The 26,036-nt window shown below is 35.1% G+C and overlaps 1 protein-coding gene across 3 annotated transcripts; it reads left to right on the forward strand.

Annotated features, from left to right (window-relative positions):
• The first annotated feature begins 7,834 nt into the window (after positions 1-7,834).
• On the forward strand, positions 7,835-19,506 carry LOC111504380 (splicing factor 3B subunit 2). Of its 3 annotated transcripts, none has more exons than XM_023158924.2 (11): positions 7,835-7,926; positions 8,142-8,532; positions 11,297-11,562; positions 12,128-12,327; positions 14,441-14,630; positions 15,830-16,003; positions 16,091-16,323; positions 16,841-17,195; positions 18,660-18,907; positions 18,981-19,287; positions 19,394-19,506. In XM_023158924.2, the coding sequence occupies exons 2-11, from the start codon at positions 8,172-8,174 to the stop codon at positions 19,457-19,459; spliced, it is 2,400 nt and encodes a 799-aa protein (XP_023014692.1). In that variant the 5' UTR covers positions 7,835-7,926; positions 8,142-8,171; the 3' UTR covers positions 19,460-19,506. The 3 variants fall into 3 exon arrangements, with proteins under 3 accessions (XP_023014692.1, XP_023014690.1, XP_023014691.1); XM_023158922.2 differs by lacking the exon at positions 7,835-7,926 and adding an exon at positions 7,933-8,091; XM_023158923.2 differs by lacking the exon at positions 7,835-7,926 and adding an exon at positions 7,933-8,085.
• The last annotated feature ends 6,530 nt before the right edge of the window (positions 19,507-26,036 follow it).

A 26,036-nucleotide genomic window follows, 5' to 3' on the forward strand; every position in this document is an offset into this window, starting at 1 on the left:
TATTGACTTGTGAGGTTGGATTTATCCAATCTCTCCGCACACTATTCAATAGCGTAAATTTCTGCTTATAATACAATCGCATAATTTCCTAGGCTGGTAGATTACTCTGTCCTAAGTCTGCGACTGAAAACACCTGCACCAGAACCGGAAGGTGTTTTTGATGCATCTGTGAACCAACAACTATCTGCTCTTAATATTTCCTTCTCCCGCAGGATCCAGTCCTCTCTACTCGGGAATAGTACTTTATAAGGCAGTTCGTAGTTGACAGTTGGAGGCATAAAGTCAGAGGTCATTTCCAGAATGCTGTGACTTCCAATGTCAACCAACAGTCTGTTGCACTCTGCATTGAATTGATTTGTGCAATTGGCAATGTGCACAAGTCTATATGCTGTCCATCTAGCCTCTCTCTCCAGCAAAATGTGGAGAGGAGGTAGATCTATAAGAATCTCCATGGCCGCTGACGGTGTGGTACTGGTGGCACCACTAAGAGCCAGACAAGCTTGTCTCTGTAAGCCAGAGAGCTTCGCTTGGGCCGTTTTCTGTAAAGCCTTCGGCCACCAAGCAATTGCACCATAAGTGATCATTGGTCTGACAATCATCACAAAAATCCAATGGATTTGTTTGGGACCTAAACCCCAAGTTTTACCACATTGTCGTTCGACATGTCCATAGAGACAGTCTGGCTTTGTGTAAAACTTTTTCCAAGTGAGCGTTCTAGGTGAGTCTTTTATCAAGGACAATTCCAAGATATTTCACCTCCGTTCCAAATGGAATGACCACAACATTGAGGGAAAGGGGCGTTAGATCGTCTTATTTCCTTCTCTTGGTGAAAGGGATTAACACAGTTTTGCTGGGGTTAACGGAGGACACAGGGACCTCATTCGACAGAGTGCCGGGGCCTTCTATATAGGGAGGGGTCGTCTACAGTATAATCCATAGCTTCCCTAACTAATGGGTTTTCATGAATTTCTGCGCAATCAAAAACTCGCTGATTCCTCGACTGAATGGACTGCTGAATGGAAGGTAGCTGCAAATATCTGCAGATGGCTTCATTCCGCACGAACCAAGGAGCATTCACAATCATCCTTATTAACTTATTTTGCAATCTCTCCAGAGTGGAGACATTATATGTAGCCGCTTTTCCCCAGACGCCTGAAGCATACATGATGACAGGCTTGAACATCGTATTGTTGAGGCTCATTTTGGATTTCCTGTTGATCAGAGGGTACAACCTGACTATCCGACCCTCTATCTTTGTTTTAACGCACATGATGTGCGGGTTCCAAGTGAGCCTACGGTCTATTAGAAGACCGAAATACTTCACCCGCGCTTGCCAGTCAATCTCCCTTCCAGAGATTTTCACTTTTCTGACCGGAGAAGATTTTAATCTTCCCATGGTTATCGCCTGAGTCTAGGAGTCTTTTCCAAGACAAAACACACTTTATACTAAACGAATTGCAGTGAAATCGGTGAAATGTAATGCATTGAAAGGACCCCCTTATTGTTTCAGTTGACGGAATTCTAGGAAATAAATTTTGGACATCTAACGATATTGATTTAGCGTCATCAGGAAGACTTACGTTTTTAATATTATTCATTAATTTATAGTACATTGCGGCTTGAAATTAGTATAGGTTTGAATTCTTTTATGAGCATTTCTGAGATTTTTACAGTTGAAGCTGTTATAAACGACACTACATCAGGTGTAATTGGGAAATTAGTTTTATATAATTCAATTAGAGAATACAGTTTGAGTGGTTATGGATTCATGATCACAGTCCTGCATTCATAGTGATAACGCAATCGATATTGAAGGCACTGCTCGGTATATTTTTGATTGTATGCAAAACGCTGCAGACCAGGAATATATAACATTGAAATTATTTCACCTTCTAGTCCCTATTTTAGCGGATTGTGAGAAGCTGAAATTAAATCAATGAAAACTCATATTTCTCAAGTAATTGGTGATCAAATTTTCACATATGACGAATTCAACAGTAAGCTTGTTTAAATCAAGGACCTTCTTGATTCAAAACACCTTTGTCCTGTTAGTACCGAACCCAATGACCTCTCCGCCATCACTCCAGGACATTTTTGACCTTGGAGCCTTTGAATTCCTTATTTCCTGACCAACATTATTCTATAATGAAATTAAATACTTTTTTCCATTGGCAATTAATCAACAGTGTTTATTCATGTCTCCTGGTTTGTATGCATTGAAACAAATTTCATTTTTATGTGAATATTGGAATGGAAATATTTATATTGTTACGATATTTACTTGGGGTTCGTTTTTTAAAACAACAACACCAATAATACTTAGACTTTTTTTTAACTACTGCACTGATTATAATTCACTTAGAATACTCGCTTGCTTGAGACTTCGAACACTCTCTTACTACTACTCTACTATGCCGAAGGAACTCGCTCTTTTATAGTAAGATCGATGCATCTAGAATTTCTAGAAATTCCATATCCATCGCGATGATTCGCTCTCAGGATCGACGTTGGAATTCTTTTCGAGACTTTTCCAGTTACCGCCTAGGGAGGCAACGCGCGTGTGACGTCATGCTCAGATAGAGGTCACTTCGTCGAATTGGGTGACTGTAGTCAGCTGCGGCGTTAGGGATTTTGTAACATTATCCCCCTCTCAAATTTGATCGTCTCGATCAAACAATATGTCATTGTCCCCATTGTATCGTTTGAGTCTTTCTAGGTGAACGACCTTCATTTTTGCTCTGGGGCTACGTTGAATCCTATACACCATGTTATTTATTCTCTTTACTATCATGTAGGGTCCTTCCCAAGATGGTGTTAATTTGGGGGAAATTCCTTTTCTACGACGAGGGTTGTAAGCCACACTCGATCTCCTTCTTTGAATCCACCAGTATTTGACTTGAGATCGTATCGAGCCTTCATCCTGTCACTAGTCATCTTTAATCTTCTTCTAGCAATTTCATGGATCCTTGTCAAGCTATCTCGCAGTTCGTCTGCGTAATCTTGCACCTCTTTATTTTCAGCAATTGGTGATCCGAACACCAAGTCACAGGGCAAGCGAAGATCTCTTCCGAATATGATGCTGGCTGGGGTGAGCTTTGTGGAATCGTGCACGGCTGCTCGGTAGGCCATCAAGAATAGTTGAAGATGTCGATCCCAGTCTTTTTGATGCTCTTCTACTACTTTGGAAAGATGTTCTTCCATAGTCCTGTTGAACCTCTCGACCATGCCATCAGACTGTGGGTGGAGGGCAGTTGTTCTGGTCTTGCTAATTCCCATCAATTCACAGACTTTCTTGAATAGATTCGACTCAAAATTTCTTCCTTGATCGGAATGTAACTCCATTGGCATACCAAACCTTGCAAACATGTTATCCACCAGAGCTCTTGCAACTGTGGATGCTTCTTGATTAGGCAAGGCGTAAGCTTCAACCCATTTACTGAAGTAGTCCATGGCAACTAGGATGTATTTGTTGCCATCATTCGTCATCGGAAATGGTCCGGCTACATCGATGGCGATCCGTTCGAAGGGAGCACCAACGTTGTATTATTTCATCTCACCTTTGGATCTTGTTCTTGGACCTTTGCTGGCTTCGCATCTTGGGCATCTTCGGCACCATCGCTCTACGTCTTCTTGACACTGAACCCAGTAAAACCTTTGTCGTATTTTATCCAAGGTCTTGTTAACTCCTAGATGTCCTCCCGATTTACCACCATGGATCTCTTCCAAGACGCCACTTATTCTTGACATAGGCACAACCAGTTGGAAAATCACTTTCTTGCCATCGGCCGATTCCCAAGCCCTCTTCAGTAGACCATTCTCAACAATCAAGGAATTCCATTGTGCCCACAATGCCTTGAACGTTGGTGATCGATCAGAGATGTCCTTCCAGGTGGGTCTTTCTGCTCCACTTTCCTTCCATTTTAAAAATTCTGCAACGTTTGGATCACCCTCTTGATCTTGTCTCATTTTTGCTGTGGTCCAATTATCGTGTGCCATCAATCTCACTTGGTTGATTCTTTCGCGTCGTTCAATTCGCTCACAGTGTTTACAAACATCCGAACAAGGTCTTCTGGACAAGGCATCTGCGTTATTATGCAGTCGTCCTGGTCGATGTTTTATCTTGAAGTGATACTGGTTCAGCTTCTCAATCCACCTTGCTACTTGTCCTTTAGGAGTCTTCATTTCGAGTAACCACTTCAGAGCTGCATGATCTGTTCTGATAAGGAACTCTCTTCCATACAGATATTTGTGGAAGTGATCTACAGCCTTGATTATTACCAGTAGTTCCTTTCTGGTTACGCAACAATTCCTTTCTGGCTTGGTCAGTACTTTGCTGAAGAACTCAATTACTTTTTCCTGACCGCCCTGTTCTTGTGATAGTACGGCTCCTATACTATTATTACTGGCATCTGTGTCCAGGACGAACAGGCCTCGTCGACGTGGGAATTTTAAAATGGGGCTGGAACATAGAGCAACTTTCAGTTTCCCAAATGCTCGTTCACTTTCGTTGGACCGGACGAATTTGACTCGGTCTTCTGTCAACTTATGAAGAGGTGCCGCATTATCTGCAAATCCTTCCACGAACCGACGATAGTAGGTGCAGAGATCTAGGAAGCTCCTCACTTCATGTTTATCTTTAGGTCTCGGCCAGTTTCTGATTGCCTGTATCTTTCTTTCGTCTGTTTGGATGCCGTCTGATGACACTCTGTGACCTAGAAAATCCACTTCTTTCTGGCAGTGAGCATTTCTGAAGTTTCAGTTTGAGGTTGGCATTCCTGAATCGTTGAAAGACTTCTCGCAAATTATACAGATGTTCTTCAAATATCTTTCCCATGACCCAAACATCGTCGAGGTATACGAGGCAAGTTTTCCAAGTAAGCCCTCGCAGGACCAGCTCCATCAGTCTTTCGAATGTGGCTGGAGCATTGCACAATCCAAACGGCATAACGGTGAACTGGTAAAGTCCGCTCCCAGTCGAAAATGATGTCTTCTCCTTATCATCCTCATGTATGCCTACTTGCCAATATCCACTCTTCAGGTCTAGTGTTGAGAACCAACGTGAAGCTGCCAAAGTTGTTAATGTGTCGTCTATTCTTGGTAAAGGGTAGCTATCTTTCTTAGTAACATCGTTCAATTTCCTGTAATCTACACAGAATCTTGTAGATCCATCCTTCTTGGAGACCAATCACACCATCTCTCATCATCTTGCCAACAAGCTCTTCCACCTCTTGCTGTTTGGCAAACGGAACTCTCCTTGAGGGTTGTCGAATCGGGTGGGCTTGGCCAGTATCAATTCTGTGTTTAACCAAGTTAGTTCTTCCGAATATTGTCGAATCAAATATATCACTTTCGTTCTTTATGAAGTTTTTGACGGTTTTGAGTTATTCTCCTGATAAGTGTTTAAGTGATTTTTCAAGAGTTATCATAACACTTTTAGAGGCTGCCTTTATTTCCTGGTGGTCGTTTGAATCACAGTTCGCCACCCATGTGACTGGTTCACAGGTTCCTATGACATCACCTTCTTTAACGGTTACTGCTTCAGGATACACATTGACAACTCTCACAGGGATGATTTGTTTCGTTTTTACTAAGGCTCGTGCAAAAACTAATTTGCTGGGGTATTCATCACATGACTGGACTATTCCAACATAGCTACCGGTGTCTTCATCAGCGATAGCGTAAACTACTTTCTCCGAAAAACCAGGAATTCTCGCAGTATTCACTAAGCGCAGTTTCACAGGTATTGTCCTTTCTGCTGGAGTGGTAAGGACAAATTCCTCTCCACCAAACTTCATAATCTTCTCTTCGTTGTCGAATGAAAAGCCACACTCACTGATCAAATCCATTCCTAGTATGAATTCATCTTCTATGTCTGCAACGTACACTGTATCAATAATGGTGAGTCGCCCAAGAATCAGTGTTATTTCAGCTTCTCCTCGAATAGGTGCGTTTTCACCAGTGACTATTCGAAGCATGAAATTGAAGGTCGCCTCTACTTCTAACGAACGTACCAAGGCGTCGCTACTCCTCTTAAAGTATATCAATCGCAAAGTTCTTTGGATTTCTGGGTCTCTATAGGTCTCTTAAACCATCTACAAATAACTCCACCGCTAGATGTTCCTTGAAATCTCCAGGTGCTTCTGGATAAGCCAGCTGAATCAGGCGTCTCACATCGGCTTCGAATTCTTGAAGACTCTCACTTGATTTTTGTGTGCGCGTCTTCATTTGGGCCCGATACAGCTGTTCTCTGTGTTGATCGCCACACCGTAACTCTAGTGCAGATATCAGATCCTCGTATTTACTCTGTTGTTCGTTGGGTATCGTTTGCAACATACCCAAGGCTGGCCCTCTCAGAGCTACGATAAGTGCTGTAGCTTTCTCTTCTTCACCCCATCCATTCGTCGTTGCCGCAGTCTCGAATTGGCGGCAGTACATGGACCAAGACGACTGTCCATTAAAAGTCGGTGGTTTTACGGAAATTGTAGATGTGGCAACCCTGTCTCGGCGATCTTGATTTTTGAGAAGCGCTATCTGTTTTTCGACTTTCTTTTCTAGTCCTATCATCTCCTCTCATACTGTATGCACTTCTCTTTTAACCTCGTCGTCGATTTTCATGACGCTTTCCTTCAGTTCTCCTTTTAAATTTTCTTTTAGTTCTTCCATTCGTATTTTGGTTTTATGAAGCATGTGCTGGAAGAACTTGTCTTGGTGTTCTCGAACATTCTGGAAATCTGCTTTCCGTTGTTTTTCTATTTGTTCTAATTCATTCTTTTGTTTTTCTAGAATGTTCTGGAGATCTTCTCTGTTCTTCGAGAATTTTTTGGAGCGCCTCTTCTCGTTTTTTCTTTTCTAATTCTTTTTCCTCCTGCCGTCGTCTTTCCTCTTCCTGTCGTCGCTTTTCCTCGACTTCTTTTTCCTCCTGTCGTCGCTTTTTCTCGACTTCTTTTTCCTCATGTCGTCGTCTTTCCGCATCCGCAAATTGGTTTTGAATAAATTGCAACAGGTCCTCCATCGTATCGTACGATGTACTTCTCGTATTCACCATAAATGCCTTATAATTTTCACTAAAATGTCAATTTATTGTTTTTATTTATCAGTAAAATTCCACTTCCGACATCACTGTTACGATATTTATATGGGGTTCGTTTTTTAAAACAACAACACTAATAATACTTAGACAACTTTTATTTACTTAATACACTACTACTGCACTGATTATAATTCACTTAGAATATTCGCTTGCTTGAGACTTCGAACACTCTCTTACTACTACTCTACTCTGCCGAAGGAATTCGCTCTTTTATAGTAAGATCGATGCATCTAGAATTTCTAGAAATTCCATATCCATCGCGATGTTTCGCTCTCAGGATCGACGTTGGAATTCTTTTCGAGACTTTTCCAGTTACCGCCTAGGGAGGCAACGCGCGTGTGACGTCATGCTCAGGTAGAGGTCCCTTCGTCGAATTGGGTGACTGTAGTCCGCTGCGGCGTTAGGGATTTTGTAACAATATTATGGTGAGTAAACACATTTGCTTTTTTGTTAACCTATTAGACTGAAATCAAAATATTTCACAATAATATATTTCAGATATATGTGTCCTCTCAAAAGTTACACACTATCTGCTCAAGTTAAATATGTCGAGCAGAGCTGATTAACAGAAAAACAGACTTTAAACAAACAGACTTCAAACAGACAGAGCGAATAACTTTTGGCGGAAATCACTAAATATAGAAAAAGATCAGCAAGAACAAAACTCGTCACCTATCAACATAATATATTGTACATGCACCAATCAGAATACCTTCGGATTATCGGATCATACAATGATGGAAGTGTGGCTGGATATCCCTGGCAGCTCAGGCCATGACATGACAAGAGAAGCAGAAACAAACTGACAGCTTTAACAAAAGCTCCATAACAGAAAGGTTAGTGTTAGATTTTAGATAAGAAGTGGAAATACAGTAATAATGTGCAAGAGCGAATACATTTGAATTAATAATTTGGTTTTAAGTGAATTATTGAAAATATTGTATATTTGTTTCAAAAAATTTGATGTATTCATAGTTTTCAATATGAGCGACTCTGTAAGTGTGAGTTAAATCCGATAAAAAACGGTAAATACTAACGAATGTGATTTTAGTTGCCTCCAGGTCCGCCGCCACAGATTATTATGAACTCCGATATGATGCAAATGCCGCCTCCTGACAACATGCCTTTGATGACTGGACCTCCACCTGATAATATGATGGGTCCTCCGCCTTCTATAGGACCTCCACCATCTCTAGGTCCTCCACCATCTCTAGGTCCTCCAACATCACTGGGGCCTCATCTGTCTCTAGGACCACCACCTACGATGGGTCCACCACCTTCCATTCCACCGCCTTCAATTCCACCGCCGTCTATTCCACCACCTTCTATGGGTCCCACAACTCCGGTAGGACCTCCAACATCTGTAGGCCCTCCACCTGCTATGGGGCCACCACCTGTCTTTGGCCCACCTGGAACACAAGGATGGACAAATGAGGATTTCTGTAAGTATTCCAAAAATATAATGATCACATAACTTGGCAAAGGGCATTCTGCTAAAACTAATAATTCATAGTGTTCAGTCACACTAGTTAGGCCTCGTACTCATCCTGATTTTCCTATTTTCCAGTAGGAAAAAGTCATAGTTCACGTTAATTTGTCCTACTTTTTCACTAGAAACTGACAAGTAAATAAAAAAAAACAATTAACTAACTAAGATATGAATTGAAAGGGGAAAGCAAGGTTTTGCCGTGGAAATCTTCCAAAGAAAGGAAAAAGTCAATAACTTAATAGGACCTACATGATCTACACTCTACAAAGAGTGTAGATCATGCAAAAAAATAACTTTCAGACACAAATTGAAAGTTAGAGTCATCTTGATACAACTTCTTTCATATGATGATTGAATTATACAAAAAACATTTTTTCCTATTCAGTTTGTACTCCAAATATTCATTATAAAATTGAATCAGATTTAAATTACTGTTTCATCACATTCTAAATTACAGGGCATCGTCAAAATATTCTTGTAGGTCATAATAGGCTTTATCACTTAATAGTTTTGTACATTTCTTTCTAAATATGATGAAAGGAGTCTCTTTGATTTCATTGGGAAGTTTATTGTATATCCTGATTCCATTATATATCAACGAGTTTTGAACCAAACATGTTTTTGGAATTGGTAGACTCAGTTCATTTGACCGCCTTGTATGGTTTCTGAATAATACACTTGCCTTATTGCCTCTTCAGCACAAATGAGCCCAGTCTACTCATGTCATCGATTGCAGTACATAATGACAATCTATTGCTCATTTGATTATATCCCAGGCATAGTAATCTTGTTTAAATTGAAAGGGGTATATTTAAACAAAATTCCTATGACTAGGATTCTGGGATTAAGTCAAATAAGTGAATGAATGTCATTACATACTGTCATTGATGACATGAGTAGATTTAACCCATTCTTAGAGTATTTTCGTAGAGCCAGGTTTCAGTGAATGACTAACATTTTGGTAGTTATTTCTTTGAGAGGTGTAAGAAACAATTTTTGACATTTCCTGTAGGTATTCCCTTCCTATTGTTGAGTTGTTGTCGAAGATTTTTAAGATAGTTTCTCTGATTAACATTTAAATCTGAACCGACCTTAATTTCTGGGGAGATTTATTTTATTTCTTAGAATGAATGAAGGGATGTGATAGTGTTCTCACTAACACGAAATATTTTTTTAATATGTAATTGTGGATCTAAGATATGTAATATATCATTGACTTCAGAATTATCGTCATCAATTTTGGCTTTAGTTGTAATTGTATTGAAATAAGGGATTTTGTAAATCATTATATTACAGCATAAAGACAGTTTGCTCAAAGATATATTCAGTTCCAACACTATTCCCAATTAGTGCTTCATAGAAAATAATAGTAATCATATCTTCTTTGCTTTTTAAAACAATTTAACTTTGCGTCACAAAATGCTTTGCATGTTGGCAAATATATCACAACTCTCGACAACATTTGTTATTCTTTGATGCTGTCTCCTCTTTCGTGCTCAGCCAGGTCTTGTGAACTCTGGGATATCTTAGAGCAACATGGTATTCTATGATAAGTTGAGTAACAAGTTGATTTGGAACACATAATTGGTGGCGAGGTTCATTGTAACATACTTTATATAAAATGATATTACAGGTTTATTCTATTCTTCTGTTAAGGTTCATTGATTTATTACCAAACACATTTATCATAATTTGGTTAGGTAAAATTCAGCTACTTCAAATTGTAAAAAATATATAAAAATTTAATATTTAAAATTTAATTAGAAATGGTGAGTAAAATTAAGTATCTAGGGTTCATTGTAGATAATACAAATTCATTGAATGATCATGCTGACTATGTAATAAGTAAATTATCAAAGAAACTAATTTTTTTTTCTAGAGTGGCATCTGTATTATTAATGTTTGCCAAAATAACGTGCTATAATTGCATAATCAAACCTCATTATGATTTTTGCGGGACTCTTATATCTCTTGAATCTGAACAAATTAAATCAATTAGAAACATTACAAAATCATCGTGGGATGTAAATAATATTACTCTGCAATAGAATGACACATATACATAATATGCTCTATAGTTTAAGGTGGCTCAATGTCTCTCAACGACTGTACTATCAAACTATGATATTCATATTTAAAATAGCAGATAAATTGCAACCAACATACTTAGTAAACCTTTTAATCACATCATGATACTAGATCGAAACCAATTTTCACATCCCAAGGACAAATTCACAAAGCAGTATGAAATCTTTATTTTTCAAAGGTCTGGACAGTTTCAATAAACTGCCAAATAATATAAATAATTCTTCTCTCCGTCTATTCAAGAGGGACTTAGTAACATTCATAACGAAAAACTAAATTAAAGCTAATTAATATTCAAAATATAATAATAACTAAGACTTTATTTTGATTGAATATATAAGTAAATATGTAAACGTGAATCCTGTATAGAATATGTGCGATATATTTTTTTTTCTGTTTCGTGATTTTCTGTAATTTGGTTATAATAGACTAATTTATTTTAATTTTTATGTATTATGTTTAGATAAAGTACATTAATTAAGTTTATATTAGGCTTGCCTATCTGGAAATTAAGTTCTTCTTGTGAAGAGAAACAAGTATTACGTTTTTGTAAAACTTTATTGAAAATCTCACAATAAAGTGTTTCTCAAATACGGAAGTTCCAATTTTATTACTTTTGTAAATTTTTTCAGCTACTCTAGGTCCGCCACCTTCAATAATGCAACCTCCACCTGTGAATGAAAAACAACTACCATCTCTTCTGTCATTGAAAGTTGATCCACCTGAACAATTATTGGAATCAAATCCTGAAGTTGTCCTTCCACAAGCCCTGGAAGAAGTTCTCGCTTTGAAAAATCAGAGAGCCTTAGAACTCGGTACTGAAATTGATGGAGGTAGTGAAGGACAAGCTCAAAAAGAAGCCGAAAGAGAACCACTTTGGGAAAAAGATGATAATGTTGTGAGTACATTTCTTAACAACATAAATTTCTTACACAAAAATTATTGTGAAATGTGTTTGGCTATACGATAGCTTTCTCACTTCCGACATGGTCACCTCCTGAACTTGTACTCAACTTTAAATAGTTATGTGATTTTAAATTTGTAAAATACTCATGGCTTTACATTTCTATCAATTTTTATAAGATTGAAATTTTATCTTTAACTTGTATTTTTTTGTCAATCTAATGTATCTTCTTCTCATCAAACTTATTTTAGAAATTGTATTGATTTGTCTAAAAACTGTGGGTTTCTAAAGAATAAAGTTATCATTATCATTATCAAACGAGGGTGCATAACACATGTCACAGTTTTTGTAAACACCTTTTCGTGACAATCTTACATAAAGTTATTGGCCAGTTCTATCTGATGTATTTGAGAGATTTTTGTCAATATGAATTCTGAACTTGAATCCTTTTTTCAAAATCTTGATGTGTGATACTTGAGGATATTATTTCTATTTCATATGGATTTTTCAGCTATTAAGGTTTTCGAACTACAAGTTAATACAACATTTTATTTCATAGGAGACAGTTGTAGATGTTGAACCAGAGCCGCCAAAACAACAAAAGGAAAAAGAGATCAAAGATAAAGTTAGTAAAAATAAGAAGAAAAAAAAGAGAAAGAAAAATAAGAAGAACAGAGTAAATGACGAAAAAAATAAACAAAATGAACCTAAGCCTAAAGAAAAGGAAGATGAAGAATTGGAGGAAGAAGTGGAATTTGTGTAAGTTTGAGAATAATCACTTCATATTTATCATTCAATTGTTAATTTTCCTACCATCAAGTGCCGATTCAGACATCACATTCCTTATCCCAATTTTAATTTTAAAATTAACACTGTTGACATGTAAATGACAGCTTGAGGTTTTGTTCTTATTGATTATTTTTATCCGTTGAAAAAAAAATATATATTTTTTTAAGAAAAGAGAATTGAAACTTTCTATGTTTCTTGCCACTTTCATTTGTAACTAACATTACTGCAGTTTCGTCCTGTCTGTTTGTCTATTTAAAATCTGTTTTTCTGTTGATCAGCTGTCGCCCCTATACAAAAGACAACTCTCAGAAGTTGTGCAAGCTAAGGACTAACGAGGTCTTACCTTTTAACGTGTGATTCCTAACACGTCCTATAAGGACATTTTCAAACGTATACATTAAACTATCACGAACAGTGTGAGATTTTGTTTCACTGCCATAAAAATCACAAACATACACCTCCACTCTTCAGCGTTCAACTGAATTAATCCAACAACGTGTATTTGTAGGCCATTACATGAAGAATATTATTGATCGAGTCATTTTTTGTGGAGGGAAACAGTTTTTATCGACCTTCTTTGGGTATTTTTACCTTCTACAATTTGAAAAAATATGAAAATTTAGAAAGGAGAACTTTACACACATGTAGAAAGGGCAAACTTTTTAAGATACCCCAATAAATTACTGGATAGATTCAAAATACATTTTTCATGTAGAAAAATGTTCTACATATCAGTAACTTGATCTTTTAGAATACTGGGCTTTGTAATATGTTCCTCATTGGAATTTTCGATTAATACCATTAAACTTCTGTATTGATCCCATGTTGATCTCTTCTTGATTCTATTCCCATAGTATGGATATCACTGGAGTTTTTTCCCAACACCAAATCGTTATTTTTAACACCTCGACACGTGTTTCGATCACCAAGTGATCATCTTCAAAGAGGAAGATTAAAACTGTTAAAAAAATTAAATCAATTAAAATTAATAATTAAATTAAATTGAATGTTGAAAAAATTAAATCAGTTTTAATCTTCATCTTTGAAGATGATGAACTACATCTGCAAAACAATAAAGACGATTATTATTATTATTCTCTTGCTCTTGAAGATGATCACTTGGTGATCGAAACATGTGTCGAGGTGTTAAAAATAACGATTTGGTGTTGGGGAAAAAACTCCAGTAATATTCATTACTACACCAAAGGTTCCAAACAGTGCATCATGAGTCCCATAGTATGGTAGCCTTATTATTTGTAGCAGATTTTGGAATTTATCATTATGTAAAAATATTGTCACAACTAAATTTAACATAACTTGACAAATGAAGACTCATCTTTGTCGTTTGCATTCTTCACAAATTATTTTCAGGTAACATTAATTGTCCTGGGTTGAGTATTTCTATAAAGTGAATTAGAAATATAAAGCCTTTCCGCACAGCTTTTGAAAAAATGAATTTTGACAATTTTACTTTTTGGCAATTGTTTCAAGAACAACCACTGGTGTTCTCAATCTGAAAAAAAAGATTCTAGTTCCTCAAAATAAGGAACTTTGTCCAATTTAACTGACCATATGGGTCTTATGGTTTCTGAAATCGCAATAGTAGGATATATAAAAACGGCCTGTACGTAAAACTTTGATATCAGGGTAATTTGGTTTATGTCCTGTTTGGACTCCTTATTGAGTTTTATCACTTTTATGTGATGTTATTCTATCATTAAGAATTCATGAATGTAATTCAAGTAACAATCATTACAAATAATGTTATAAATTACATTTGTCTTTTTTGTAATATCCGTTTCCTCTTTCAATTTAGTATTCAAATTCTTTATAGTTTTAATTTTTTTTGGGCGTATTTTGATATTTTGTTCATTATGAAAAAGTTTATGATATTTGAAGACAAATTTCTAAGATTAGGTATAGATTTATAAGACAAATTAATACAATTCTTGGGAATTTTGGGGTAGAAAATAATAACTAACTCATTGTAAGTGTGTCAGAACAATAACGCAGAGGAAAGCTCATTTCTGTTGAACTTTTATCAACAAAATTTTAAATTATGTAATTTTTGAATGTGTTATAGGTATGTTCAAGAAACTATTGGTTTACATGAGTTGGCCCCACAGTATCGTCAGTTCTATAGCATATTTGAGTCCTTCAAATTCACAGATCAAAAAGCTGACATTGCTCCACCTGTATTAGCCACCCCAATGGCTCTATCTAGTAAAGCGATTACTACAGAAGAAGATATGGACGATGATGAAAATGAAGAGGTAAGTAATAATAATCATAAAATACAGAAGGTTTGTTTTTATAATTGTTATATAATTACATCAATAGGACTGTCCCGTAAGTTTTGCTACTTGGCAAAAGTGGTGTTGCTAGGTGAAAATCTTACCTTACCTCCAAAAAGTTTGACAGTTCAGATTTTTCTCTGGAAACTTTGTAATACAGAGGTTACTTGTATTCTTTTCAGTGACTTGAAAATTGTCTCATTGACAAAATAGAAATAACATAAGAAAACTTTTGTGTTGTGATTTATCACTTTTGACGTGAATTATCGAGATAAGGGGCTGTATAGTTCAAGTTGCTTTCCTTTTGATAATGTGAAGCACCACAGAAGGCTACTATTTGCCGCTGGTTCAACGAATTCAATTGTGGTCATAGTTTGCTCACGGACGAACCTTGCGTTATTCAGTATCATCTGCTGTGCTAGGAAACATCACTGCTGTGTGTGAACTGATAATGCAAGTTCGACGTTATAACATACCATGTGATTCAGGCATCCCTGGGTGTTGGTGTGAATTGCATGTAAACGATGTTGCATGCATATTTGGCCTTAAAAAAATTTGTTCATGTTGTATCCTGCATAATTACCCAAAAAATTATCATGTGAATTGGAGCAAAAAATGCTATAGAAATTCGATGAAGGCAATTCAAATTTTGTGTATAACCTCTACACAGGTGACGAGTCATGGATCTTTGTTTATGAGTCTAAAACAAAATAGCAGTCAACTGTGGGTCTTTCGAAGTGTACCTAACCTAACAAAAGTTGTTAGTGCTCAAAACACTTCGAAACAAATGTTTGCCTGTTTTCCGGAAAAACTGGTCATATGGCAACAGTTCCCTTAGAGAAATGTAGACTAGTCTATTCTGAGTAGTGGACAACCATTTGTTTTGTCCAGATGAGGAAAAATGACTTGAGACGATAACTCATTCTTCACCATGGCGATGCGAGCTCTCACCCTCACACTTTTGAAGTGGCATGGATGTTATAATAAATGGTTTGAATGAATGTAAAAAAAGTGTATTGATCATCATGAAGAATACTTATTGGTCGTAAAACGTACAGGGCTGCCCTCGTATTTCCATATTGTATTGTAAAAGAGGATGTTACTATTACTTTGAGAGATTTTTGTCAATATATACCTGGCTATATATGTAATATATGTATCTCTTCTTGTCTTTGCAGAAGTTTGAGGACAAGACTAAATTGTCTAAACGAAAAATGAAGAAATTAACAAGGCTGAGTGTTGCTGAGTTGAAACAGTTGGTTAACAGACCAGATGTTGTGGAAATGCACGATGTTACTGCCAGAGATCCTAAGTTGCTTGTACAGTTGAAGGCACACCGAAATACTGTCCAGGTAAACATTTTTAATTAGTTTAACTACTTTCGAAGTCAAATACCTATGTATATTCCATAAGATAATTGGATTTATTATTCTTTTTAGGTTCCAAGGCATTGGTGCTTCAAGCGCAAATATTTACAGGGAAAAAGAGGTATTGAAAAACCCCCATTCAACTTGCCAGATTTCATAAAGAAAACGGGTATTATGGAGATGAGAGCATCCTTGCAAGATAAAGATGAATCTAAAACCTTGAAGGCAAAAATGAGAGAAAGGGCCAGACCTAAACTGGGAAAGATTGATATAGATTATCAAAAATTGCATGATGCCTTTTTCAAGTAAGTCACTTTTTCATTTCCGTTGTTAGATATTTTTTATGCCTCTGATAAGGATTATGCTGATTAATCTGATACATTTTCGAACTTGTTTTATAAAGAATCTGTGATATAAAATATGTTCATTTGCCTCAATCAGGGTTTGACTCGGATCAAGAGAGAATTTGCTCTCTAAAAGAATTGTAGTGACTCTAAGTATAGTTCTGAAACAATGTGAAGATACATATATACAACTATTTGTATAAAATCGAAATATTTCATTTTGAAGTAAAAACAATAACTCACTAAAAATGTTCTCAATTTTCTTTCAATAATCTCATTGGTTTGATCACTTTCACTTCAGAGGAATAATCAAATAGATGGAATATTCTCAAATAGATTTTGATTTATGTGACAGAGAGTGCTGTAGATATTTATACTTGGAATCATTGGAACAGAAATTTTCAGAAACTACGACTTACAGTGGTCATTTTTTAAAATTATTATTCAGTTATTCATTTGGGAAAACTTTACTTTTCAGGTGGCAAACAAAGCCCAAGATGACAATTCATGGCGATCTTTACTACGAAGGTAAGGAATTTGAAACCAGACTGAAAGAAAAAAAACCTGGGGATTTATCGGAAGAGTTACGAACAGCTCTGGGTATGCCTGTTGGTCCTAATGCAAACAAAGTACCTCCTCCGTGGCTGATTGCCAAGCAACGTTATGGACCCCCTCCTAACTACCCCAATTTGAAAATACCAGGACTGAATGCTCCCATTCCTGAAGGCTGTGCTTTTGGATATCATGCAGGAGGTTGGGGTAAGCCACCTGTTGATGAAAATGGAAAGCCATTGTATGGTGACGTTTTTGGAACTAGTACTGTTAACATTGATGTAAGTTGATTTTGATAATACTTTTTCATTGATTATCATACTTATTGTTATTATTAACAAGAAAACAGTTTATAACAAAGAAAATTCTTCAGTATGTATGTATAATGTAAAAACTCACATGTCAAAAGCAGGTTTGAACTGAAATGAAAAATATGTTTGATGATATTTGGAAGCTGAGCAATTAAAAATAATCAATATAGAATAGTCTTTTGTGTTATCGAGTAGATATTTTAATGGAATTTTGGCGTTTTATTGAAAGATATTCTATTTTTTCTGCATCTTCCAATTTGCCATTTAAACTATTATTGTACTATCACAATATGATCACAGCTTTTCAAACTTGGGGGCCCCCAATTTTGAAATTTCAATAATGGAACTGTTATTTATGTTTATTTAATATCACATAATTGAAGTTTTACGATATTTCCGAGAATTTTAGTAATTTGATATTCATCAATTATTATTTATGCATTATAGCTATGATAATTAATTGAATTGAATTCATATACCACAACTTTTTCCCAAATAATTCACCAGATACCCAAAATGTATTGATATCATAAACCTCTAATGTCCAGCACCCGTTTTGTCTCTCAAAGTGTTCAATTTGGTGTTAATCAGTAATGAAAAATTAGTGTTCTTGGGAAAATGAGCTGTAAATGAATTTGCCTCTCCAAGTTGTAAGCTCATATGAAAGTTCTTGTTATCCTGAGAGTTCTGGTAATTTGATGATCATCTTGATAATCTCTTTATGTGCCACACTTCATTCTTAAAACTTTCACCAAGTACTCTAAATGAGTTTGTATCACAAACCACTGATAAATACCATGAGGTTTTCCCATGTCTCACAACTTTCACATACTTTAACTTTCTTATCCAGTCCCCATTTTGGCTTTTGTCCTCTTTAATCTGGAATTATTAAGTTATTATTTAGAAATAAGCTGGTATTGACCTCAGGCTGTAAATGAGTTTACCTGTCCTAATTCTGAGCTCAAATAAATTCCTGAGAAAAGAAATCTTCCCTTTTGGAAAATATTCCAAATTACATTCAAGATTTCTCAGGAACTTCATGTAAGCTTCAAATTAAAAAAAAAATTACAGGAAGAACTCCATTGATCTTTGTCCATTAAGAATGATTATTGAGTACAACAATACATTCGTGGTTCAGCCTAGCAGCACTTTTGCCACCTATATTACCTTGTATAAAAGTTCTATGATCATTCAACGAATATTATTTTTTTGTAGAGGAAATCTAAAGTTTTTTCATCGACGTTCTTTGGGTATTCTCACCTTCCACAATCCGAAAAATATGAAAATTGTAATGGATAATTGCGTACACATGTAGAAAGGGCAAACTTTTTAATTCACTTTAATGAGTTGCTGCGTAAATTCAAAGTACTTTTCGCAGAGGAAAATGTTCTATTTATCAGTAACGTGTAGTATTTAATTTAATGTAATTTTCAGGATATTGGAGAGGATCCAAATGTGGATAGAACTTTGTGGGGAGAACTTGAATCAGAATCTGAAGAGGAGAGTGAAGAGGAGGAGGAAGAAGAAGAAAAGGAAGCCCCAAGCATACCTGATGAATCTGGGTTAGTGACGCCTGCAGAAGGCCTTGTAACTCCAAGTGGTATCTCAAGTATACCTGCTGGAATGGAGACACCTGAAACCATCGAACTTAGAAAGAAGAAAATTGAAAATGACATGGAGGGGTAAATATATTCTTCATATAATTTTATTTTCTTCTGATGTTCCGTTTTGATACCTGTATTTTCAAATTTGTAGAAGCGAAACTCCTGTGTTGTACCACATAATTCCTGAAAAACGAAATGAAAGAATCGGTAATGCTATGATGGCCAGCAGTCATGTATATGATATGAGCCAGATAGCGGCCACTGGGGGTGCTCCCCAAATAATTCAAAGGCGGACAGATCGTGAAGGAATGGTTGAATTGGCGCTTGATCCATCAGAGTTGGACATGGATAGCGACGCAATGGCAGTGAGATATGAGCAACAGATGAGAGAGAATCAGTCTCAGTTGCAGAAAGAAGATCTCAGTGACATGTTGGCCGAGCATGTTGCCAAACAGAAGGTGAGACAATATCATTTTGAAATTGAGTAGTTTTGGCTTCCAAACTGTAGCTGATTTTAATCAAACTTTTATTTACATTCAACTATAATTATGAATTTTGTTTCAGAATAAACGGAAAAGACAACAACAGGACACCAAGCAGACAAAGAAATATAAAGAGTTTAAATTTTAGACTTTATTTCTAGAATAAATATCTAACTGAAAGTTTTTCAATTTTTACATGTATGTTGTATTTATTATGTTGGTATGATGATATATGACTTAGATGTAAGTATAATTTCGTCAAGTAATTTCTATGTGCATGAATAAACTAGAGGGGACATCCAGAAAGATAATTAAAAGCCAAATTGGATTATCAGAACAATTTTTGCTGATATTAATGCCCGCATAATGCTGGTGCTTATGGATCTTTCACAAAGTTGGTACTCGGGCACTAGCTTTTCCATGCCACAGTTTCCAGATAGCATTCAGTGGAGGTATTCGGAGGTCAGATAATTATGACAACAGGCAGAGTACTTATTGATGTAGAATTTAAATACACCAATTCATGTCTTGATACCAGTTTCTAGATATTTGTTTTGAGAGATATTATGTTTCTACCTACCTACAATTATAAATGATTCAAGTATGTTCTTCTTGGTTTGGGGTCGGCAACACTGACATCTGAAAATTTACAAATAACAGTTTAGCTAAGCAAAAACTGGTCTTTATTGATTATACGGAGTACCCAGTGTTGTGTGACAGAAAGGGTGCAATAATACTCAAGCAAAATACTTTTTCCAGAACTTGAACTTGTAAATAAAAATGTAATCTTGATTGATTGATAATATGTTTGTTTGAGAATAGAATTCTTGTTACAAACATAATGCCATAAAAATATTACAAATGTACTATGATAAACATGAGTATAAGATGCAGGAATAAATGTTATATATATATATATATATATATATATATATATATATATATATATATATATATATATATATATATATATATATATATATATATATATATATATATATTATATATATATATATATATATATATATATATATATATATATATATATATATATATATATATATATATATATATATATATATATATATATTTAAAAATGGCAATAATTTTTTTTAGATCGCTTTAGGGAAAAAAAGTTGACGGGTGATTATTAAACGAATGTAACTTACAACAATATTTATTAAATGGTCAAAAATACTTAGTGCGCATATAAGCAAAACTAAAAAAAAAATATGGCTCTTCTTTGGCACCCCGAAAAAAATCATAATACAAAAAAAATTGGAATCAGTACAAAGTATGGCCTCCACGCTGGTTTATTACGGCCCTACATCTATCGTGCATCGACAAAATGAGATTGTCAATGTCTTGTTGAGGTACATTTGCCCATTCAGGGATTAAAAGCTCTCTCAATTGAAACGTTGTGTGAATGTTCCCCATATGCGGAGTAATTCTTCGTTGAAGCATGTCCCACACATGCTCGATGGGATTCAGGTCCGGTGATTGTGCTGGCCATGGCAATACATCAACTCCTTCGTTGGTGAGCCAGTCAGTCACTAGACGCGCGACATGTGGACGAGCATTATCGTGCATTAGGTGGAAGTTTTCACCAACAGCACAAGCACAATATTTCCAGTTTAATTGCTGAGCAAGAACTGCATAGAATGTACAAACTCGACACTTTCAGATTATTCATTTTAGCCGAAAACCTACAGTTTGTAAAAAACTTGATATATATATATATATATATATATATATATATATATATATATATATATATATATACAGTGTGACCCATTTAAAATGGAACCACCCCTGTAGAATGTGCATTTTTCAATCAATCTCAATTTTTTTTTATTGAAATATTAAGCATGAAAAACTGTATCTTGACACTAACTTTCACAATTTTAGTTTCATTTCCAAGGCACTCTATGGTTTTTTTTGTTTGTCAAAAATGGAAAAAGTTTATTAGGCAATTTTTGTTTTCAAATTTGACTACACCACTGGATTCGTAGTCGTTATAAATCAAAACTGTCAAATTTTCTTTAAAAAATATTTGTTAACAACGAAGTTACAACAACTTCAATTTTGGAAACAAAGTATTTGTTTGTAATTTTTATTCAGATTATATTTGAGATCTGACAACACTGTCATCACCAAGTAGAACACCAGTGAATTTATACAGTGAAAATCCGAAGTCAACAGCTCAATGCGTTCTACAGTTATAACTCCTGAAAATATGGTAATGTGAGAGATTTGTGGTGTATTCTAGAATAACAGAAAATTAAAAATTCATTTTCAAGTTATGCAGTACTTAGTACATTCTTCCGCATAGCCGCTAAAATCAAATTGATTTAAAGCATGGAAATCATTTATTCAATAATAAAACAGAGAGCAGGACAAAAATTGTTCCCTGTAAATTCTTCATAACTCAGCTAAAACAATCTTTTAGAGGAGATATCATTAATTTGAGGAAGCTGAACTCATTATGCAAAGGTTTTATAATAAATCAACAGTAGGCTGTGATTTTGACAGTTAATCATAAATAAAATAATAGTTGTTAGTTACGTGCATTTAATAATGGCTTTGCAATTATCATTAGAAGAAAGAATTGAAATTGTGAGAATTTCTGGGGACTATTATCATAGTGAAAGAGAAGCAGCTAGGATATTTAATCACAGACATCCAAATCGACTTCCCATTGACAGAAGCACCGTCAGTAGAATCAACAAAACATTTAAAGAAACCGGTGCAGTCAGCAAACATATTTTAAAAAATAATAACCGAAGAAGAAATTTAAACGAAGGTGCTGTTTTAGATTATTTTAGAAACCACCCAAACAGAAGTTTACGAGTCGCCAGTTTGGATTTAAACTTACCGAGAGAGACTATTCGACGATGTCTTAAACAAAACAAAATGAGAGCATTTAAACCTAAATTTCTTCACTCTTTAAAGGCAGGTGATGAAGTGAAACGTATGGAATTTTGTTTGTGGGCACAAGGCGAGTACCTGAATACAAGAAATTTTTTAAACTGCATAATGTTTAGTGATGAAGCTTCTTTCAGCACCAATGGGGTAGTTTCATCGCAAAATGCTCGGTATTGGGCTACGGAAAATCCGCACTGGATCATAAATTGTAAAAGTCAATATTCCGAAAAAGTTAACGTTTGGTGTGGTATAGTACAAAATAGAATAATAGGTCCATATTTTTTTGATGGAAACATAAACGGGCAAAATTTTTTGGAATTTCTAAATAACCAATTATCGGACTAAATAGATGAAATGCCTCTTGCGGAACAAGTAAATTTATATTTTCAGCTCGACGGCTGTTCCGTGCACAATTCGAGGATTGTTAAAGAGTGGCTAAATAACCAGTTTCCAAATCTTTGGATAGGACGAGGTAGTGACTTAATTGAATGGCCACCTAGATCGCCTGATCTAACAATATTAGACTTTTTTCTGTGGGGTATTCTGACACAAAAAGTATACAGAACAAGACCAACGAATCGAGCTGAACTCATGCAAAGGATACGACAAGCTTGTGCCGAAATTACAGTTCAACAAATAAGAAATAGTGTAAACAATATTCGGAAGAGATACGATAAATGTATTGAACTTAATGGAGGTTTGGTAGAAGCCACAAAAATTTGAATGTTTAGTTTTAAATCAATGTTTATTTTAGTATCAGTTTTTTCTTAATGGCAATTAATTGTTGAATAAATACTTTGAAACTTGTTTGTATACATTTTGTTTTCATCAGCTATAGAAGAAGGTAGAGTAAGTTCAGAATCTCATAAAATGTGATTTTCCAGGTGCGCTGTTACAAAAGTACTATTATTTATTATTGGGAAACTTCCAAAAAGCTTACAAGTATGACCATTAATACTTCAAGATTCTATCAAGATTTGGTAAAAGCGCAATTGGGAGATTCCATGACATGAGATTCTGAACTTGGTCTACTACTGCGTAACTTGAAAATGAACTTTTAATTTTCTGTTATTCAATTATTCAATTTTTATTTTAATTTTCACTTCTCGTAACCTACACTCAAATGAATGATTTTAAGGGAATATTATCCACAAATTCAGTGGCGTAGTCAGATTTTTATTACAAAACGCTTGCACCACAAATCTCTCACATTAGCATATTTTCAGGAGTTATAACTGTAGAACGCATTGAGCTGTTGACTTCGGATTTTCACTGTACAAATTCACTGGTGTTCTACTTGGTGATGACAGTGTTGTCAGATCTCAAATATGTCTATAATCTGAATAAAAATTACAAACAAATACTTTGTTTCCAAAATTGAAGTTGTTGTAACTTCGTTGTTAACAAATATTTTTTAATGAAAATTTGACAGTTTTGATTTATAACGACTACGAATCCAGTGGTGTAGTCAAATTTGAAAACAAAAATTGCCTAATAAACTTTTGCCGTTTTTGACAAACAAAAAAAAACCGTAGAGTGCCTTGGAAATGAAACTAAAATTGTGAAAGTTAGTGTCAAGATACAGTTTTTCACGCTCAATATTTCAATAAAAAAAAAATTGAGAGTGATTGAAAAATGCACATTCTACAGGGGTGGTTCCATTTTAAATGGGTCACACTGTATATATATATATATACACACAAAGAGAGATTTTATCGAGTGGGTATGATATATATATATATATATATATATATATATATATATATATATATATATATATATATATATATATGTGTGTGACCTATGATTTTGTACTCAGACGATTCACACTGTTCTGAAGACACCATGCCTGGTACTGATGATGGGGAAAACACCCCGAAACCGGTCTATCGGTTGGTCGGATCGACCAATTTTTAACTTTTTATAGTGGGACATAACTTGCGACGAATCTTCCAAGTAGAAGACGTTGCACAGGTGCCTTATGGTTTTACTTCAACTCTCTGCGCCGCATTAGCTGAGTTAGTTGTTGTTTTTTCCGTTGGGTATCTGCCACACGTACATACAAAGTCGTAGGTCTGCATGAGAGGAAAGGGGCAACCCTGAGCATGTCATGAGCAAAAAAGAATTGTGACAATAACAGATTATTACCAAAAATAACATGTAATGTTTCTTAATCTACAAGAACTTTTGGAAATGACTATCCCCCACTCGCATGCAAGAATCTAATCTTCATCAACTCGCAAACTCTTTGAAAAACACCAGAATCACACAATACATATTATTTAAATTGAATGTCTGCAGCCGTTTGTAGTAATCGGAATTTTGTTGTTAGGTACCAACGGAATTGTTTAGATTTTTTATTACTTGGTAGGTCCAGTGTAGTACGCTATACTTTTATTTTAGCTACGTTAATAATTTCAAAATTACCAAAATTGTTATTGTCAAAAATGTTTTTTGCCCCGTATCTTCGAAATAAAGCACCCAATCAAAAATCATCAAACAAAATATCCTAAAAATAGTTCAAAAAAGTAAATTATGGCATTATAATCAGAGATTCTTTATCTTTGAGGAACAGGATAAGAATTTTTATACAATTCCATAGATGGCGTCTTTGTAAGGGAAGATATCATGCTCATTTGCTGATCAGGATTGTGCTTGTCGAGGACACCCAAGTTCAAATATTGCAATCCTGATCCACCCGCCTATCAGTAACATCTATAACACCCCAAACACCATATTATATATTTGTGGAATCCTCATAAATACTGTATGTTTATTCAATTTGAAAAACTATTTTAATAAATTGATACATGTAGCCCGTCAATATGTGGTAGGAGATCATGAGAAATGAAACTTTCTATGGTTTTTTACAACTTGTATTTGTAACTAACGTTACTGCAGTTTTGTCCTATAAGAGCATTTCCAAATGAAATTTGTATTTGTTTGAAAATGTTCTTATAGGACGAAATTGCAGTAACGTTAGTTACAAATACAAGTGGTAAAATAAAGTTTTATTTCTCATTTTTTAAAACTATTTTCATAATTGAAGTGTATTCTAGATGCCACATTTTACAAAAATATGTTTTAATCAATTACCCTGTAGTTTCAAAAACATAAATAATACATGAAATATGACCAAATTTTAATAGTCCTATTTAGATTTTATAGAAAAACGCAGATGTAATATGACTTTTCTTTAAAGAAAATTTGTCTGGAATAAAGTATTGTCAAAATTAAGAAGTTTTGTGTAGGTTGTGATGGAGTCTTATTTTGGCAACAGTTGTGCAAATTATAAAAACATCAAAAATTCAAAATTTATTCAAGTAACACTGAGATTTTCACCACAGTTTACAAAAATGCAACACGTGTTTCGCTATACACTGGCTTCTATACTATAGGTACGCCTGAAGAAGCTATTGAATAGCAAAACACGTGTCGGGAGTTTGTAAACTGTGTGGTGAAAATCGTACAATAAAGTGTTACTTGGATAAGTTCTGGATTATCATCAAGTATCGACTAATTCCAAATTGGCCATTGGCCAAATCAAAATTGTCTTATGCGGCTGAAATTTTGCTCAAGCAATAACAAATTGCATTTAGAAAAAACTTTTCTAATAACCTTTTTGTAATTTCATGATTACATTTTTTATTTCTCATCTCAATCAAGTTCTGGTCATTGGTATACTCTAAGAAAGTGATTGAAATTCTTCAGAATCTTTGGTTGGATAATCCTTATACATTGACGTTTCGGAGGGGGGGGGGGGTTATTAATAAGTTTCCCAAGGGAATAACAACAACAAC

Source organism: Leptinotarsa decemlineata, unplaced genomic scaffold, assembly GCF_025532065.1.
Source record: "Leptinotarsa decemlineata unplaced genomic scaffold, Ldec_3_MD MMD2_tig00026299_RagTag_RagTag, whole genome shotgun sequence".
Classification (NCBI taxonomy): Eukaryota; Metazoa; Arthropoda; class Insecta; order Coleoptera; family Chrysomelidae; genus Leptinotarsa; species Leptinotarsa decemlineata.

Bases quoted from the DNA above. Each gene is read 5' to 3' on its own strand.
- LOC111504380 (XM_023158922.2), top strand. The intron at 17,196-18,659 runs GTAAGTTGATTT...TGTAATTTTCAG, and splicing joins CTAGTACTGTTAACATTGAT to GATATTGGAGAGGATCCAAA. The intron at 18,908-18,980 runs GTAAATATATTC...TCAAATTTGTAG, and splicing joins ATTGAAAATGACATGGAGGG to AAGCGAAACTCCTGTGTTGT.